Source organism: Sorex araneus, chromosome 5 (genome assembly GCF_027595985.1).
Source record: "Sorex araneus isolate mSorAra2 chromosome 5, mSorAra2.pri, whole genome shotgun sequence".
Lineage (NCBI taxonomy): Eukaryota > Metazoa > Chordata > Mammalia > Eulipotyphla > Soricidae > Sorex > Sorex araneus.
The window spans coordinates 143131383-143148235 of NC_073306.1; the positions used below are offsets into that span (position 1 = coordinate 143131383).

General features: G+C 48.0%; 1 protein-coding gene across 7 annotated transcripts in view; it reads left to right on the top strand.

Annotated features, from left to right (window-relative positions):
• The first annotated feature begins 446 nt into the window (after positions 1 to 446).
• Positions 447 to 16853, top strand: part of PIGG (phosphatidylinositol glycan anchor biosynthesis class G) — a 36522-nt gene continuing 20115 nt past the window's right edge. For 2 of the 7 annotated variants that reach the window (XR_008630264.1, XR_008630265.1), the window contains exons 1-6: positions 451 to 810; positions 1596 to 1801; positions 3649 to 3858; positions 6116 to 6304; positions 7310 to 7451; positions 13920 to 14132. Coding sequence is in view for 3 of the 7 variants with exons in the window: in XM_055139714.1 (XP_054995689.1) it covers positions 657 to 810; positions 1596 to 1801; positions 3649 to 3858; positions 6116 to 6304; positions 7310 to 7451; positions 13920 to 14132 (1114 nt within the window). In the remaining 4 variants the exon portion in view is untranslated. Of the gene's footprint in view, positions 811 to 1595; positions 1802 to 3648; positions 3859 to 6115; positions 6305 to 7309; positions 7452 to 13919; positions 14133 to 16853 lie in introns of all 7 variants that reach the window. The other 5 variants (XR_008630266.1, XM_055139714.1, XR_008630263.1 and 2 more) reach the window with 5 other exon arrangements.

The window sequence follows — 16853 nt, forward strand, 5'->3', positions numbered from 1 at the left end:
TAGTGTCCGTCCGAGCCTGTGCTCTGAGGGCCCCCGCGGCAGAGCGGGCCCTCACTCACGCCCTCACTCACCCCCGTCAGCCCCGTCAGCGCAGGCACGTGCGAGGTGACACGAGCCCTCCGGAGCCCAGGATTTCCCACCACCCTGCTGCCTCCCACAGCCGAGCGGCCAACTAGATCTGCACCGGGCCCCCCGCAGCGCTGCGGAGTCCAGTCCCCCACAGGGACACCCAGGCCCCGGGAGGATCAAGCTCGCTCAGGCCCTGAGACAGAGACCCGGCGGGAGGCCCAGGGCAAACCAGAGCCCTCAGGCAGACCGGCCTAAGGAACAAGCCTGGGGACGGAGACGGCTGCCGTGAGGGGCAGTGAGGTGCCCCGGGACGGAGGGGGGCCGGGGCCAGCGGGCGCGGGAGGGCAGGGCCTGCTGGTGGGCGGTGGGCCTGGCCCCTGGCCCGAGCGGGTGTGCGGTTGGGGGGCCGCGAGGGCGCGTCGCCGGGCAGTGGGGCAGAGAGCACAGCACCACGAGACCCGGCTCTTCCGGCGCGCACGGCCGCTCCCCTGGCGTACTTCCGGCGCGGGGTTTACTTCCGGCGCGGGGCGCGCGTCCGCCCCGCCCGCGTCTGCGTGCTCACCGGGGCGGGGGCCGGGGCAGGCGCCATGCGGCTCGGCGCCGGGACCTTCGCCGCCTGCTGCGTGGCGATCGAGGTGCTCGGGGTGGCCGTGTTCCTTCGGGGCTTCTTCCCGGTTCCCGTCCGCTCGGCTTCCGGGAGAGAGCACAGCGCGGAGGCTGCGGCGCCCGAGCCCGCGGCTGGTACGGCGCGTTCCGGGGCGGCGGCCCGGTCCTACCCGAGGCCCACCTCCAGGCTGCAGGGGTCTTCCCCCCCGCAGGGCCCCTCTCCTTCCGTCTCCCCAACGCTGGGACAGCCTCCACGCCCACTCGGAGCGCGGCGGGGTGGGCTCCCCGCACCCGAGCTCCGCCCCTCCCCGCTCCTGCCTTCCCGCCCCGCAGTCTCCCTGCACCCGGCTCCCCGCCCACGGAGGCCCCGGCCTCGCCCCTTCCCGTTTCTTGCAGCTTAGATTCCCGAGGCCCCTTTGCCCGGTACCGCTCCTGCACGGACCGCGTCCCGGCCGTCCTCCTCCGCAGTGATGTACTGAAGCCCGCTGTGCGGGACCAGGTCCCGCCGCACCAGCCCCCCGTCCAGAGCCCTCAGCGGGGTCTCCCCCGCCCGGGCACCCCGCGCCAGGGCAGCCCCCCACTCGCTGCTGGAACCCCTGCACTTGATCACGCGCCCGACCTCCCCAGCTCTGCCAGGAACGGGCCTTTCCTGTGTGGCAAGACATGCTGGAGGAATGAGCAGAAATGAGATTATATGACGATAGAGAGCTCAAGTTCATGTTCCTTTTCTGGGGCTGGAACGACAGCGGGTAGGGCATTTGCCTCGTGTTTGGCCAACCCGCGTTCGATCCTGCACACCCCCTATGGTCTCTGAGACTTCTGGGAGTGAGCCCTGAGCTCCGCCTGGTGTGGCTTGAACCCCACTCTCACCGCCCCCCCAAAAAATAAAGCTTATGTTCCTTTTCTTTTCAAATTCTTAGGAACCAGTTCCAACTGGACAACGCTGCCACCACCTCTCTTCAATAAAATTGTTATTGTGCTGATAGATGCCTTGAGAGATGATTTTGTGTTTGGGTCAAAAGGTGTGAAATTTATGCCCTACACAACTTATCTTGTGGAAAAAGGAGCATCTCACAGCTTTATAGCTGAAGCAAAGCCGCCTACAGTTACAATGCCTCGAATCAAGGTAAACAGTTTGATGTTCAATAAATGTTCAATAAATAAAATTGAACATGATGTTCAATAAATAAGAGTTCAATAAATGTTTGAACTCATCGGAAGATCTGGGTTCCAAATTTTAACAAAGTGGGAATTGGTTTGTCATTCTCAGCTTGACTAGTAGTAAAACATTTTTAATTATCAGCAATTTAATGCAGATAGGATAAAACTGAGGTTTACAATCATTGTTCTTTATCAAGTAGGCAAGCAAAGCTCATGCTTCATGGGGGAAATATGTCAATTTTTTAAAAATAAAGGCCACATTCTTTGTTGTGTGGGCATCAGGGGAACCGCACCTTGCAATGCCCTAGCCAGACGGTGCAGACCTAGCAATGTGGTACCTGGACCTGGTATTGCTAGTGGGGGGACTGGGTGGGACAGGACATGGCAGAGGATGGTCAGTGCCAGGAATCACCTCAGGGCTTACTAAGCCTAAGTATTTACCATTAGAACTGTCTTCATGGCACCAGCATGAAGGATTTAGAGCTCGATCCTCCTTACTAACCTGCTGTCTTCTCCTTAGCCATCTGTGGGTCATTTAAATCTTGGGAAGAGCCTTTAGGATTATCTGGTCCTATCTCAAGACTTTATAAATGAAAATGCAAACTCACTTCAATGCCTTTTGCAGTATTGTGGTATACACAGTGACACATTTCCTCACTGTGTTTGTCTAAATTCTCTTCACTAGTCCTGAATTGGGTCCACATGGATCACATGGCCTGCTTCCCCAAGTATCTGTTCTCTCCCTGCCTTGGCCCTTTATCCTAGAAAGCCCACATTACCTCATCTCTACAACCTTTCAGGTGTCAGCTCAAATGAGCTTCTTCCATACTTATTTGGATTTAGGGAGTGGGGGGACGTTCGGGGGGGCAGCGATGCACAGGGGTTACTCCTGGCTCATACACTCAGGAATTACTCCTGGCGGTTCTCAGGGGGCCAATATGGGATTCTGGGAATCGAACCCGGGTCAGCCGCATGCAAGACCAACGCCTTACCTGCTGTGCTATCACTCCAGCCCCTAGCTTTTAAAGTAGATAATCCAGGGGCTGGAGTGATAGCACAGCAGTTAAGGTATTTGCCTTGCACGTGGCCGACCTGGGTTCAATTCCCAGCATCCCATATGGTCCCCTGAGCACCGCCAGGAGTGATTTCTGAGTACAGAGCCGGGAGTAACCCCTGTGCATTGCCAGGTGTGACCCAAAAAGAAAAAAAAAAATTTTTTTTTAATAAAGTAGATAATCCACTGAAATGCTGACAATGGCAAACCAACTCCAATTTTGTCAAAATCCCACTTCATGGATGAAATAGCTGTATGTCTTCTAGAGAAAGAGATTTGTGAGTTTTTATTAATTGAAAAACAGAAGAAAATTGCAGGTTTTTTTTTTTAAATGTAGCTTGTTACCTTTTTGGTAAAAGATGTGTATGCTTACATATTTTGGATTTTACATATACAGGAAAAAGTATGACAGTAGTAGCCAAATAACAAAGTAATCGGTTACATTCACGGAGTAGAGTCTTGGGGTCAAGAGATTCACGTTATGAAAAGGAATTTTGCTGAGTTACTGTTCACATATAATATAGTGCACACTGTGTGTGTGTGTGTGTGAGAGAGAAAGAGAGAGAGGGAGAGAGGGAATGCCATGTGTGCAGTTTGATGATCTTAGTACTTTACGTAGGCTCGCCAGCAGTAGTGGCAGTGGTCACTGTTCGTTTGTGGCTTATGCCTTTTGTCAGGACATTAACCCAATCTGCAGTATTGGGGATGCCCAGATCCTACTTTAGGTTCCACTGTCTAATTCCACCACTTCCCTGCAGGCATTGATGACAGGAAACCTCCCTGGCTTTGTCGATGTCATCAGGAACCTCAACTCTCCCGAATTGCTAGAAGACAGTGTGATTAGTCAGGCAAAAGCAGCCGGGAAAAGGATCATCTTTTATGGAGATGAAACATGGGTGAAATTGTTTCCAAAGCATTTTGTGGAATACGATGGAACAACCTCATTCTTTGTGTCAGATTACACAGAGGTAAGCTTTTAAAAGGTTTGTTTTTTAAGCAACACCAAGGTGCTCAGGGGCTGCTTTCTGCTCATTGTTTGGGGCTCACTCCCAGCACTGCTACAGAGACCATGTGCTGGGGTGGAACCCTGCCTGTCCTGCCATGTGCAAGGCATGTACTCCAGCCCTTTGAACTGTTTCTCTAGCCTCAGAAGACAGTTTTTCAAAAAGCAGAAATAACTAGGTGGAACCTAATTCTCTTGATATGGTGCTCCATATGTGGCTTTTTTTAAAAAAAATATATTGTGTGGGGCCAGAGCGGTAGTACAGTACGTAGGCTGTTTGCCTTGCACGCAGCCAACCCAGGTTCCAGGTTCAATCCCCAGCATCCCCAGTGGTCCCCCAGTACTGCCAGGAGTAATTCCTGAGTGCAGAGCCAGGAACAACCCCTGAGCATCATTGGTTGTGACCCAAAAAGCCAAAAAAAATTTAAAAAACATAAAAGATAATGTGGCTATTATGGAAGGAAGTTGTTTATTGGCATAATCACAACCCTAAGACAAAACCCTAGTGCAGTTATGAGTACAGTTCTCTGCCGCCCAAAGTCTAAAACACATGGGGGCCTGCCGTGTGAGTTACTGGGAAGGACTTCTCTTCAAGAACCCATTTCAGCTGAGTTTTGACAAGTGAACAGGGACTTTCTGATTAGACAAGAAAGTGGGTAGAGACAATATCTGTATGAGGCAGAGCCTGAGGACTCCATGTCCTGACTTGAGGTCCTTGGGGTCCTCAGGAGAATACCGAGGGGGAAACTGTGAGGACAGTGGTGAGGGGGCAAAGCCTGGTCGTTCGGGGCTTTTGACCCCATGCTTTAGGGGCATCTTCCAGAAGAACCAAAGTATTATTAGACCCAGAGTTAGGGAAGTGACACTGGGCCAGAGAGCAGCCCCGTGAGCTGAGACACTCACTCCGGTCTGAACTGGGCGTTAGCCCCGTGCAGAAGGGGCAGTCTCCAGTAAGAACTGAAGCGTGACTAAACCCAGAGTTAGGAAGATGACGCGTGGTGACAGTGGGGGTGCAGAGAGATGCCCTTAAAGTTCAGACATACACACAGACCTGAGCTGGTTGTTGATTGCACAGTCTTGTACCACCTTAACTCACAGTGTGCTAACCTCGTGACACAGTCCTTCCCATGTGAAGACCCTTTGCTCAGGTTTATGAGTGCAGACGTATAAGGAAATCAACTTCTCAATCCTATATGGTCGTTCAGACACTTGTTTTTGTAACAGTTTTGTTGTTTTACTTTGCTTTTAGGCCATACCCAGAAGAGCCTATTAGAGGGCTACCTCCCGTCATGCTCGGGGGTACCGTGCAGTGCTGGAATTGATCTCAGGCCTCTCATGCGGAGCCTGCATTCCAGTCTCTTGAACCCTATCTACCTGGCCCCATAGGAGAACTTTTCAGTGAGAGGGAAGTAGAGCAGCCAGGTGGCTAGGTTGACCAAGCCAATGGCTTTCAGTACTGCTTTGCTGTGTCTTTCCCTCCAGTCTTCTCACGGGGTACACATAGATGCCTCTGCTTCAGGTCCTGCTTTGATTTTACTCTTTTTTTTTTTTTTTTTGCTTTTTGGGTCACACCCAGCAATGCTCAGGGATTACTCCTGGCTTTGCACTCAGGAACTACTCCTGGCGGTGCTCGGGGGACCATATGGGATGCCGGGGATCGAACCCGGGTCGGCCGCGTGCAAGGCAAACGCCCTACCCGCTGTGCTATCGCTCCGGCCCCTGATTTTACTCTTATTACCCTTAATTACCTTGAACAACTTGGCGCCTGTAGAACTTGGGCATCTGCTCTACTCTAGTTAAGCCAGTATCTGACCCACAACATTTTTGTCAGACAAGCTTGCTCACTTTAACTGTCAGTGAAACTAAGAAACTGTTTCTGAAGGGTTAATCTGTTAATTTATGAGAGTTTGTTCTCTGGCTTTTTACTTTTTGTTTGCTTGTTCGTTGGTGCTCAGGGGCTGTTCGTGGCTCTGTGTGCAGGAGTGACCCCTGTTGCTGCTCAGGGAATCAGGTGTCGTCAGGTATCCAAACCAGGGTCACAGTCTCCACAGCCACATGCAGGACAAATGCCTTCTCAAAACAAAAACAAAAGACCAGTGTCAGTTTTATGCATCCTAACCACTATCCTGGGCCTAGATTTAAAGGACAGTGTCACATTTTCTTGGGAAGGTAATTAAAGGAAATTTAAGGAGTTAATCCTATGCATGTTTCACCCTTTAAAGGTGGATAATAATGTCACAAGGCATCTGGATAAAGTATTACAGAGAGGGGATTGGGACATGCTGATCCTCCACTACCTCGGGCTGGACCATATTGGCCATGTTTTTGGACCCAGCAGCCCCCTGATTGGGCAGAAGCTCAGTGAGATGGACGGTATCCTGATGAAGATTCACACTGCCCTGCTTTCGAAGGTGAGCAGTGGTGAGCAGTGTGCCTGAGTGCTTCCTGTGCAGCCGTGGCTAGAGGAAAGGAGGCTCCTGAATAGAGCTCAGAGACTAACATCATACTGGTTAACTTGGGCAGCTTTCTTAACATGCTGCTTTGGTTGTTTGTGTGGGAGGGGGCACACCCAGCCGCCCTCAGGGCTTACTCCATGCTGAGGGGAGTACTTGGTACTAGGAATCAGACCCAGGGCCTCCCCACATACGCAAGGCAAGTGCTTTGTCTCTGAGCCTCATCTCGAGCCCCTGCACAGAAGTCAGAAAGGAGGAGATTGAACTTGACTGTCTGTGCAATTGTGTTCCAGGCTTCTTTAGGATTTCAGGGTCGCTTTGATGATGGCCGCACTGAGGTAAGCGGAGTCGTGTGCCTCAGCTGTCAGTATGGAAATGGCAAAGAAACCAGAACCTCCTCCCTCAGAACTGGGGGCCCTAAAGACGACTCTCTTATTCTGTGACCTCATTATTCTTTTCATATGTGGCACTACTTTAACCTTTAGATATGGCTTTAAACTCTAGAATTTTTTTTTTTAAGTGGGGCAAGATTCATATAGAAATACCTGGTTTTGGTTTTTTGTCTTGTATGTTTGTTTTTGGGCCATATCCTCCTAAGGGCTTACTCCTGACTCTGTGCTCAAGGGATCACTCCTGGTAAGCTCGAGGGAACACATGGGGTGTCGGGGATCAAGTCCAGGTCAGCCGCTTGGAAGGCAAGCGCCCTACCCGCTGTACTATCTCTCCAGCCCCCAGAAATACCTGTTTTTTCATTATATTGGTTTGGAGCCCGGGATAGTGTTCCGGGGTCGGTCTCTTTGCAGAGGACTGAGTGGTCCAAGGGATGGAACCTGAGGTTTCTGCATGTAAAGCATGCAAGAGCTGTTTTTCATAAAGCTACTCTGTGGAGTGGTTTTCTTATCACAGTTCTTCATGTTCCTTCATCTGGCTACAGTTCAAACATTTTTTTCCTTTGCCTCCCAGGAGAAGGAGACTCTTTTAACCAGTTTGCTGGTCCTCTGTGGTGATCATGGGATGTCTGAAACAGGAAGCCATGGGGCCTCTTCCAAAGAAGAAGTGAGCACTCCTCTGGTGCTGATTAGTTCCTCCTTTGAAAGGAAACCTGGTGAGAACTGAAGAAGGGTTAATATGCGTTAACAAGTTGTATTTTATATTTTCAATGAGGAAAGGGTTCTCTCAGCAGTGCTCTCCATCCCGTAGGAGTATATCCCTAGTCCCTATTTCTGCTTTGTGTGACTTTATTTTAATTCTGGGATTTTGTTTTTTGTTTGGGGGCTTGTTGTTGTTTTAGAACAATACATGGCAGTGCTCAGGGGACTGTGTGGAGCTAGGGATCGAATCTGAGCTTGCTTCCTATGGGCACAATATGTGCATTAGCCCATTAGTCATCTCCCTGACACCTGATTATAATTTTTTTTGTTTGTTTTGTTTTAGGCCATACCTGGCAGTGCTCAGGGCTTACTCCTTACTCTGTGATCGGGATCACTCCTGGTGGTGGCAATACGCGAATTCTTTAAGCCAGATCCCAGCTGTAAATCCCTGCTCCTTTCTCTCACATGGCCCTCCTGATCCTAAATTCTAGACCCCCACGTTTATCTTGTCTTCCTGCAATTTCCCACTGTACCCTCAAGTCCTCTTCACTGGCTTAGCTTCCTCTTCATGATCTTTCTGTTTTCTGGACTCACATTGTTTCCCTGAGATGGTCTCATCTGCTTCTATACCTTCCTGTGGCAGGAATGCGCTTGCCTCTGTAAGAGTCACCTCTGTAGAGGCCTCAAGACAGCCTGTCTGCCACTGTTGTTCGGTTCTCAGGGATGCAGCAAACACATCTTCACGGTACCCAGCCTTTGTCCTTTCCCTTACTTCCCTGTCAGCAGATAGCACCTATCACATGGTTCTTTGGGTTGAAAGTTTGTCACTCTTGATCTTCTAGAATAACTCGGGATAAAGCCAAACTCCTACATGAAAAGCTTTGTGGCTGTATTTGAGCCATGTTACTCACATGACTGGCCTCTTGAGTGGCAGGTTCTTCCTTATATGCCCCAACTCAGCCCCTGTGCTTTTCTGTTAGTCTTTTTTGGCACCCTGTGCTCTCTGCCCGCATTCCAAGTTTAAGGCATGATCACACACCTGATTGTGTGATCCATGTGACTTCTGCCTCCTCGTGGCCCACTGTTCTCTTCATCACTGTGTGCCTTGAGTTTTAACATTTCTTGGAGTGTAATAGGTGCCAAAATATTTGTGAAATAAGTGAATCTTCCACTTAGTAGGATAACATTGGGTCTGTCCTTTTAGCCTTGCCACAGGAAACTTAGTTTACCTTAAAGCAGTGTCTTTTCTGTATGGACACAGGAGAACAGTTAATAGTATACTTCGTAACTTGGGAGCTGATTGACTCCAATAATAGTTACTCTTAGGCATCTGCTTTCTCAACTGAGTTGCACTTAGTTCCTAGTACCCCAAATGCAGGGTCCCAATGAGGGACAGAATGGACCCAGGGCAAGCTGTCAGCTACCCTGGCATCGAAATGGACCAGGCGAAAGCATCACAATACTCAACTATAAGATGAGAGCATGGTCATAGACAAATGTTGTCATGATCCAAAAGTAACGACGAGACTAGGACCCTGCTGGGGTTAGGAAGACTAACCTGACCTGAGGACTGTGGTCTAGAAAATACAGAGAGATATCCTCAGGAAGAACCAAACTTTGAGTTTGATAATCTCTTACTGTGCTCATACAGAATGACATTGCTAGAAATATTAGAAGTAGATTTACTACAACTAATTAAGTGGATTACTAGCTGAGGAAAGAAGAAAGCAACACATCCTGGATGAGATCCTGCCCTTAAGTGGATCTCCTAGTAATCTGGAGTAATCTCCTTAGATGAGATTTTGTTAATCTCCTAGAGGAGTGGTCTTACCCCTCTTTGTTGATTTGTTAATGTTCAACCTATCTTTGTGTTACCACCCTATGTGATTGCTATATAAACTGAGACTGTAAGAGAAGTGAGAGAGAAGAGACAGAAGCAGGGGAGAAGACACAGAAGCGGAGAGAAGATAGAGAAGCAGAGCACAGAGCGAAAGAGAATCAGGGAGTCATCAGAGCCAGAAGCAGGGGAAAGAAAGAGCACAAAGCAAGTGAGAATGAAAATTAGAGTCAGAAGTGAGAGCAAATGAGAATCCAGAGACTGAAGCAAAAGGGCTCCAGAGAAAGATCGGAAGAGCCAGAGGAGAGATGACAGAGGCAGACAGAGGTTGGAAGAGACCAGAGGAGAGACTACAGAGACAGAGATAGAGAGACAGACAGAAGAGAGCACAGCATCACACACAGAAGCAGAGCACAAGGAGGAGCCGTCCCGATCTGGTCCATACACAGCGACTCAAGAGCACCGAATGAGAGCGGGGGGAGAGAGAAAGAGAGAGAGAGCGTCACCCCAAGAGTCCATGAACAACACACACATCACCCCCTTCTGCACATGCGCACTTGTATTTTTTACAAGTGGGGACTGATAGGAAAGATTCTCTACCTAGTTCTTTTTCTCTTTACAGTATTTCCTCTTACGTGTCTGACCTCCTGATAAATGTCACTGAACTCATAATCTTTCTGGGTATCTGCCGAGAGCCTTCCTCCCTGTGAACCCCCAGCATCCAGCAGAGCAACCAGCCTTCCACATGCATTGCCACAGCCAAGTCTGTGTGTAGCTCACCTCCTTGATTGCGACCCGCATGTCTGAAATACCCTTTTGATCCATTCAGGCCCCTGTCCATCTGTCTTTCCTCTATGCGTGCCTCCCTCTCTCTGCATAACTTCTCTCCATCCATCTTTCATCCCTTTCTCTCTCCATACCTGTATCCATCCATCTTGTATCCATCCATTCATCCATTTGCCCATCCACCCTCTTACCTCTTCATTCAGCATAGGTCTGTGAGCACCAGGCTCAGTGCTAAGTAACATAGACAACCGTCAGCCTCGGGGCACTTTTGGTCTGAGGAGGAATAGAGAGAACTAAGGTAGTGGTAGTGTTTTGTTTGTTATTATTTTAGGGTCCATATCCAGTGGTGCTCAGGGGCTTCTGTGGCTGTGTGTTGTGTGTTCAGGGGTCATTCTTGGCATATCTCGGGAGTTCACATGGTGCTGGAAATCCAACTCGGGCCGTCTGCATGGAAATTATGCTCTTACCCACTGAACTCCCTCTCTAGACCAAGCTGGTGTTTTATGTTTGTTTGGTGGTAGGGTATACACCTAGCAGGGGGATAGTGTGTGGATTCAGGCCATTGTCTGTCATTGCCACATGCGAGGGTAGTACCTTGACTTCTATGCAAAGTCTCTGGCCCCAAGCTGGTGTTTTTAATTGTAGGGATGTTCAAATTACCATTTAATGTGCTGCTGTTCTTTCTCTAATAGACTATTTGTGAATCTCTACCCTAGGAGACTTGATTGTATCTCCACAGCAATGAGAGGCAGCCAGTGTTCGTCGGTCCTGAATGGCTGCTGGCTTGGATGACTGTCTTCAGTTTTTACAGTTTGCTTGTTTGCTATAAGAATAATACGTCCCCTATTCTCCACTGCTCACTTTTGTTGGGGAGTTTTATTTCAGATCGGGACCGCTCATAGAATCCACCCAATTAGGAGCGCTTTCCACTGTTGTCTCTCCGCGGGCCGGAGAGATCTCCGGGGGAACGCACACACTTTATGAGCCAGAACTGCCCTCCTTTGGCTTCTTTCTCTCAGAGTTGAACAATCATGACCAGCCTCAGTTTCAGACATTTTTATCACCACATAAAAGTAACCCCATTCTTGGGGCTGGAGCAATAGCACAGCAGTAGGGTGTTTGCCTTGCACGTGGCCCACCCGGGTTCGATTCCCAGCATCCCATATGGTCCCCCGAGCACCACCAGGAGTAATTCCTGAGTGCAGAGCCAGGAGTAACCCCTGTGCATTGCCGGATGTGACCCAAAAAGCAAAAAATAAATAAATAAATAAATAAATAAGCCCATTCTCTTTAATAGTCACCCTATAAAACGCCACCCAATAATCCTGTCTTTCTGGGAGGAGGGTTGCCTGATCTAAGCAGTGTTCAGTGGGCTTGGGGGTAGTGGGCCAGCTGGGCTGGTGATGCAGTGCTAGTGCCTTCGGGGGACACGGTGCTGCTTGGATCCCACAGTGCCAGGGACTACCAGTACCACCACAGAGATGCTTAGGGGATCCCACTTCTTACCTCCCCAGCTAATACGAAATACGAATCTTTGTGCAGTTTGCCCCTGTGCACATTTACTATAAATGGATAGAGCCTGAGGACACGTCCGTGCTTGACTCCCTTTACTCAGGACAGTGTTTTCAGGCACATCCATACGTAGCATATCTCACCCCTCTGTCTTCTCAGTTGTTCATATCGCATCAGGTGGATCCACGTATTTCCATACCCATTCCTGTAGCTGGTACCCACTTTCAGTTGTCGTGATGTGCTCAGATTCTGTATGCACATTTACTTTCATATGCTGTCATTTTCTTCCTCACCACCTCATCATTTTCTCACATACACAATATTTCTATTATTGACTGACAATGTAATTCTGTACATACAGTTTTATATAATAACTTTTCAAATTAATGAAGAGAAACCTGTTTTTATCCTCTTTTGTAATTATCATACTGTCTTTTTTGGCACTCTGCTTTTGGGGGTCGGTGGAGTTGGGCCATACCTGGTGGTGTTCAGAAATTATTCTTGGCTCTGCTTGGGGGTCATACTAGAGAACTGTGATGCCAGGGATTGGACTAGGGTCAGCCACATGCACAGCAAGCGTCATAATCCCTGTGCTGTTTCCCTGGCTTGCTCTTTGCTCTTTTTTGGTGGTCAAAGTCTAGACTCTCTTTTAGGCCAGTTAACATTGTTATTTTTTGTTAGATTGCTGAGAATGTCTTATTTTTCTTTAAACTTTGAATGTCTTTAGTTTGCCTCCATTTTCAAGCAACACTTGCAAAGTATAAAATTATTAGATGAAGTTCCTGTTCTGCTTTCTGTCCAACCCACCCTCCCTTCTAATCTAGTCAGGAATCCCTTCTCTGTCAGCATTGTTATTACAGTGTGTCTGGATTTTGTATTTATTCAGCTTGAAGTCTAGTGAGCTTCTTGGATATGTAGATTAACTCTTGCTGTTGCTGTTGTTTTCCTTTTTTGTTTGTTTTTTTGTCACACCCAGAGGTACTCAGACTTAGTCCTGGCTCTGTGCTCAGGAATCACTCACTGCTTGAGGGGCTGGGGGGACCATATTGGATGCCAGGGATTGAACCCAGGTCAGCCACAAGCAAGGCAAGCTCCCTACTCACTGCACTGCCAGTCCAGCATCAACACTTTTCATCAGATATTCATTTGTTTTGCAGATTAAGTAATTTCTATCAGTCTGATTTTTATGCTTATACAGATCTGCGGGTGAGCTTCTATAGTGAAAATATTTCAGTGACTATATTTTCAAAAATGGTTTCCATTTGATGTTTCTTTTTTCTTTTTTTTCTTTTTGGGTCACACCTGGTGATGCACAGGGGTTACTCCTGGCTATGCACTCAGGAATCACCCCTGGCGGCGCTCAGGGGACCATATGGGATGCTGGGAATCGAACCCGGGTCGGCTGTGTGCAAGGCAAACGCCCTACCCGCTGTGCTATTGCTCCAGCCCCGATGTTTCTTTTTTTAATTTTTCCTACCTGTTTTAGAGGAGGAGTTGGGTCTTGGGATATCACCCAGCACTATCCAAGACCATGAGGTGCTAAAGATGAAACTTTGGCCTCCTACATGGAAAAAATCTGTACTCATGTGCTCAGCATGTCAAGCTCTGTCTCCTCCAGCTTTTTTTTTTTTTTGGTGACTTACCCAGTAGTGGCACATGAGAACAGCTGAGAGTCCGTGTCAGCTTTTCAGTAGGGCTGCCTGGACTGCCCTGCACACAGATGGACAGGATCCTTACCTCACTCAGGATCTATTCCTTATAGATGTGACTATCCCTTGGCATCTGCCAAGATACCTGTGATCTCTGCGCCTACTCTCCACATTACACACTGCCTCTGTTTCTCTTTTATTCTGTTGTTTGGACTTGTGGACAGCCATGCCCAGCAGTGGTTAGGACTTTCTTCTGGCTCTGCGCTCAGGGGTCACTCCTGGCAGTGCTAGGCAGACAGACCATATGTGGTGTTGGGAATCAAACCTGGGGTGACTGCATGCAGTCAAGCACCCTCGTGCTGTACAATTTTTCTGGCACAACTGTGTTTCTTGTATTAGTATCTCCCCCATGTATTCTGCATTTATTGAGGGAAAACATAGAATTATACATCGAAAAGTAACTTTAGTGACATATAAAACGATGAGACCAGGATATGGCTAACTGGTAGAGCATTTACTTTGCATGAGTGGACCCTGAGTTTAGTAATCCGCAGCACAAAAAAGCAAAGAGGTGATACTATCAGGGTCTGAAAAGATGGATAATTTTATGTACATTTGTTGTAAAAGGTCAAATTGGAAAATAACTGCTATCCTAAACTTGCTTAGGAGACTGTCACTTACACTTTTCCTTTTTCTAGGTGATAACAGATATTCAAAACATGTTCAGCAAACTGACTTGGCTGCAACGCTATCAATAGGACTTGGTGTGCCAATCCCAGAAAACAGTGTTGGCAAACTCTTATCCCCAGTTGTTGAAGGAAGAACAATGAGGGAACAGCTGAGACTCTTACACTTAAATTCAGTGCAGCTTAGCAAATTGCTGCAGGAGAATGTGCCGTCATTTGAAAAAGGTAGGCCACTTCTGCTTCCTACCTGTACCAGACTGTACACTCAGTCATTTTTTTCCTTACTGACCGTCACTAGGTTCTTGGGAACTTCATTTTCCTTTTCTTTATTAATGCATTAAGATTTCCAGTTTGTTAAATATTAATGTTTCAGGAATACACTACACCCACCAACAGAGTGTCCGTGTCCCTCTACCACTGTCTCTAGGTCCCTCTCCCTACCTCCCCTCCCTACACTTAGCAAACTGCTATATAGACACACTCTCGTTTCTGTTACTAGCCATTGTTTATTCCCTTATATATTTTTAATACTCCACATATGAGTAGGATCATTAATTGTTTGTTCTTTTCCATTTAACTCACTTGTCTCAGCATGCTAGTCTCTTTTTTTTGGGGGGGGTTCTTTTTTTTTGGTTTTTGGGTCACACCCGGCAATGCACAGGGGTTACTCCTGGCTCTTCACTCAGGAATTACCCCTGGCGGTGCTCAGGGAACCATATGGGATGCTGGGATTAGAACCCGGGTCGGCCGCGTGCAAGGCAAACGCCCTACCCGCTGTGCTATCGCTCCAGCCCCGCTAGTCTCTTTTTTTGAGGGAGGGGTTACACCTGGGTATACACAGGTGTTACTCCTGGCTCTGCACTCGGGAATTAACTCCTGGCGGTGCTCGGGGACCATATGGAATGCTGGGGATTGAACCCGGGTCAACTGCTTGCAAGGCAAACAGCCTACCCGCTGTGCTGTTGCGCCAGCCCCTCAGCGTGCTAGTCTCTAATTCATTCCAAGTTGCAGAAGATTTCAGGATTTCATCTTTTCATAGTAATGTAGTATTCTATACACACAAACACACACACACACACACACACACACACATACACACACACGCATACACTTACATACACCCCACAGTTTCTTCATACACTTAATCTATTCTTAGGCTATTAACACAATCTTAGCTATTGTGAGTAGTATTGCAGTGAACCTAGGAATGAAAATAACTTTTTGAACTAATGTTTTGTGCCAAGAAGTGAAATCAGGGGCTGGAGCGGTTGCACAGCAGGTAGGGCGTTTGCCTTGCACACAGCTTGCATGTAGCCGACCTGGCTTCAAGTCCCAGCATCCCATATGGTCCCCCAACCACCACCCGGAGTAATTCCTGAGTGCAGAGCCAGGAGTAACCCTTGTGCCTCACCAGGTATGACCCAAAAAAGCAAAAAAAATAAATAAATAAATAAAAAAGAAGTAAAATCATTAGGTCATATGGAAGCACAATTCTTAGATTTTGGAGATGTCTCCACATAATTTTCATAGAAAGAACTGTATGACCTTCCTGCCAATAGTGAATGCCAGTAGTGAATAGTCTCTTTTCCCCACATCTTTGCCAGCTCTGGTTGTTTCCAATCTTTTTCACATATGCCATTCTCATTCTTCTTTGGACACTAAGCATTAGGCACACATATATGATAACAGTGAATCTTCAAATAGTGTCTTTTTGTTCCAGTTTGATTAGGGATTTTTTTATTTTTTCTCACCACCTTTGTGACAGACAGCCTGATCTAAGCCCTGCTTCTTTGGAGTCCTTATTTATTTATTTATTTATTTATTTATTTATTTATTTTGCTTTTTGGGTCATACTTGGCAATGCACAGGGGTCATTCCTGGCTCATGCACTCAGGAATTACCCCTGGCGGTGCTCAGGGGACCATATGGGTTGCTGGGATTCGAACCTGGGTCGGCCGCGTGCAAGGCAAACGCTCTACCCGCTGTGCTATCACTCCAGCCCCTGGAGTCCTTTTTTACTTGGTGTTTCTGCATGGTTTTTGTTGTTGTTGTTATTGTTGTAGTTGTTGTTTGGGTTTTTTGGGGTTTTTTTGTCTTTTTTGGGTCACATCTGGCGATGCTCAGGGCCTATTCCTGGCTGTGCACTCAGGAATTACTCCTGGTGGTGCTCATGGGACGATATAGGATGCTGGGGATCGAACCTGGGCCGGCTATGTGCAAGGTAGACACCCTACCCGTTGTGCTATCGCTCCAGCCCCTTCTGTGTGTTTTCATGGTGAGCATTTCTCACTTTTTTTTGGGTGTTGCAGGGCCACATTTGTTGGTGGTCAGTGATAGTCCTGGCTCTGTGCTAGGGGTCACTCCCATTAGTTCTCAGGAAGATTGTGCAGTGCCAAATTTTGAACCCAGACCTCTCACCTGCAATCCTTTGAGCTATTTCCTAGCAGTACACATCACTGTTTTGCGGGGGAGATGCAGAGGGCAATGGATAGCCATACCTGGAGATGGTTAGGTGACTCTCAGCTCTGTGCCCCTAGAACTGAACTGGTGCTGGGGGTCATGCTGCATTTACTCAGTGCTTTGGGCTAACTCTCTGGCTCTCCATCACTTCTTTTTTCTCTCGTTGTTTTTTTTTTCTTTTTTCATTTTTTTTCTCCTCTGTTTTACATCACTTCTGATTATGCGAATTGTATACCTGCTTTCTTAGAACTCTTCCACTATTACAGTGGCAGTTCTCTAAGTCAGACTCTTTTTTAAGTTTCTATATGGCCAGGAACTGCTCAGAGCACTTGGAGAGACAGGAGTACAAAGCATCTACCTCAGGAGGCTTTCCTTCCAAAGGCGGGGGGAGGGGCCAGAGCAACAGTACGGTGTTGGGCATTTACCGTGCAGGTGGTCAGCCTAGGCTGGATCCCCGGCATCCCGTACGGCCTACAGAGCCCACCT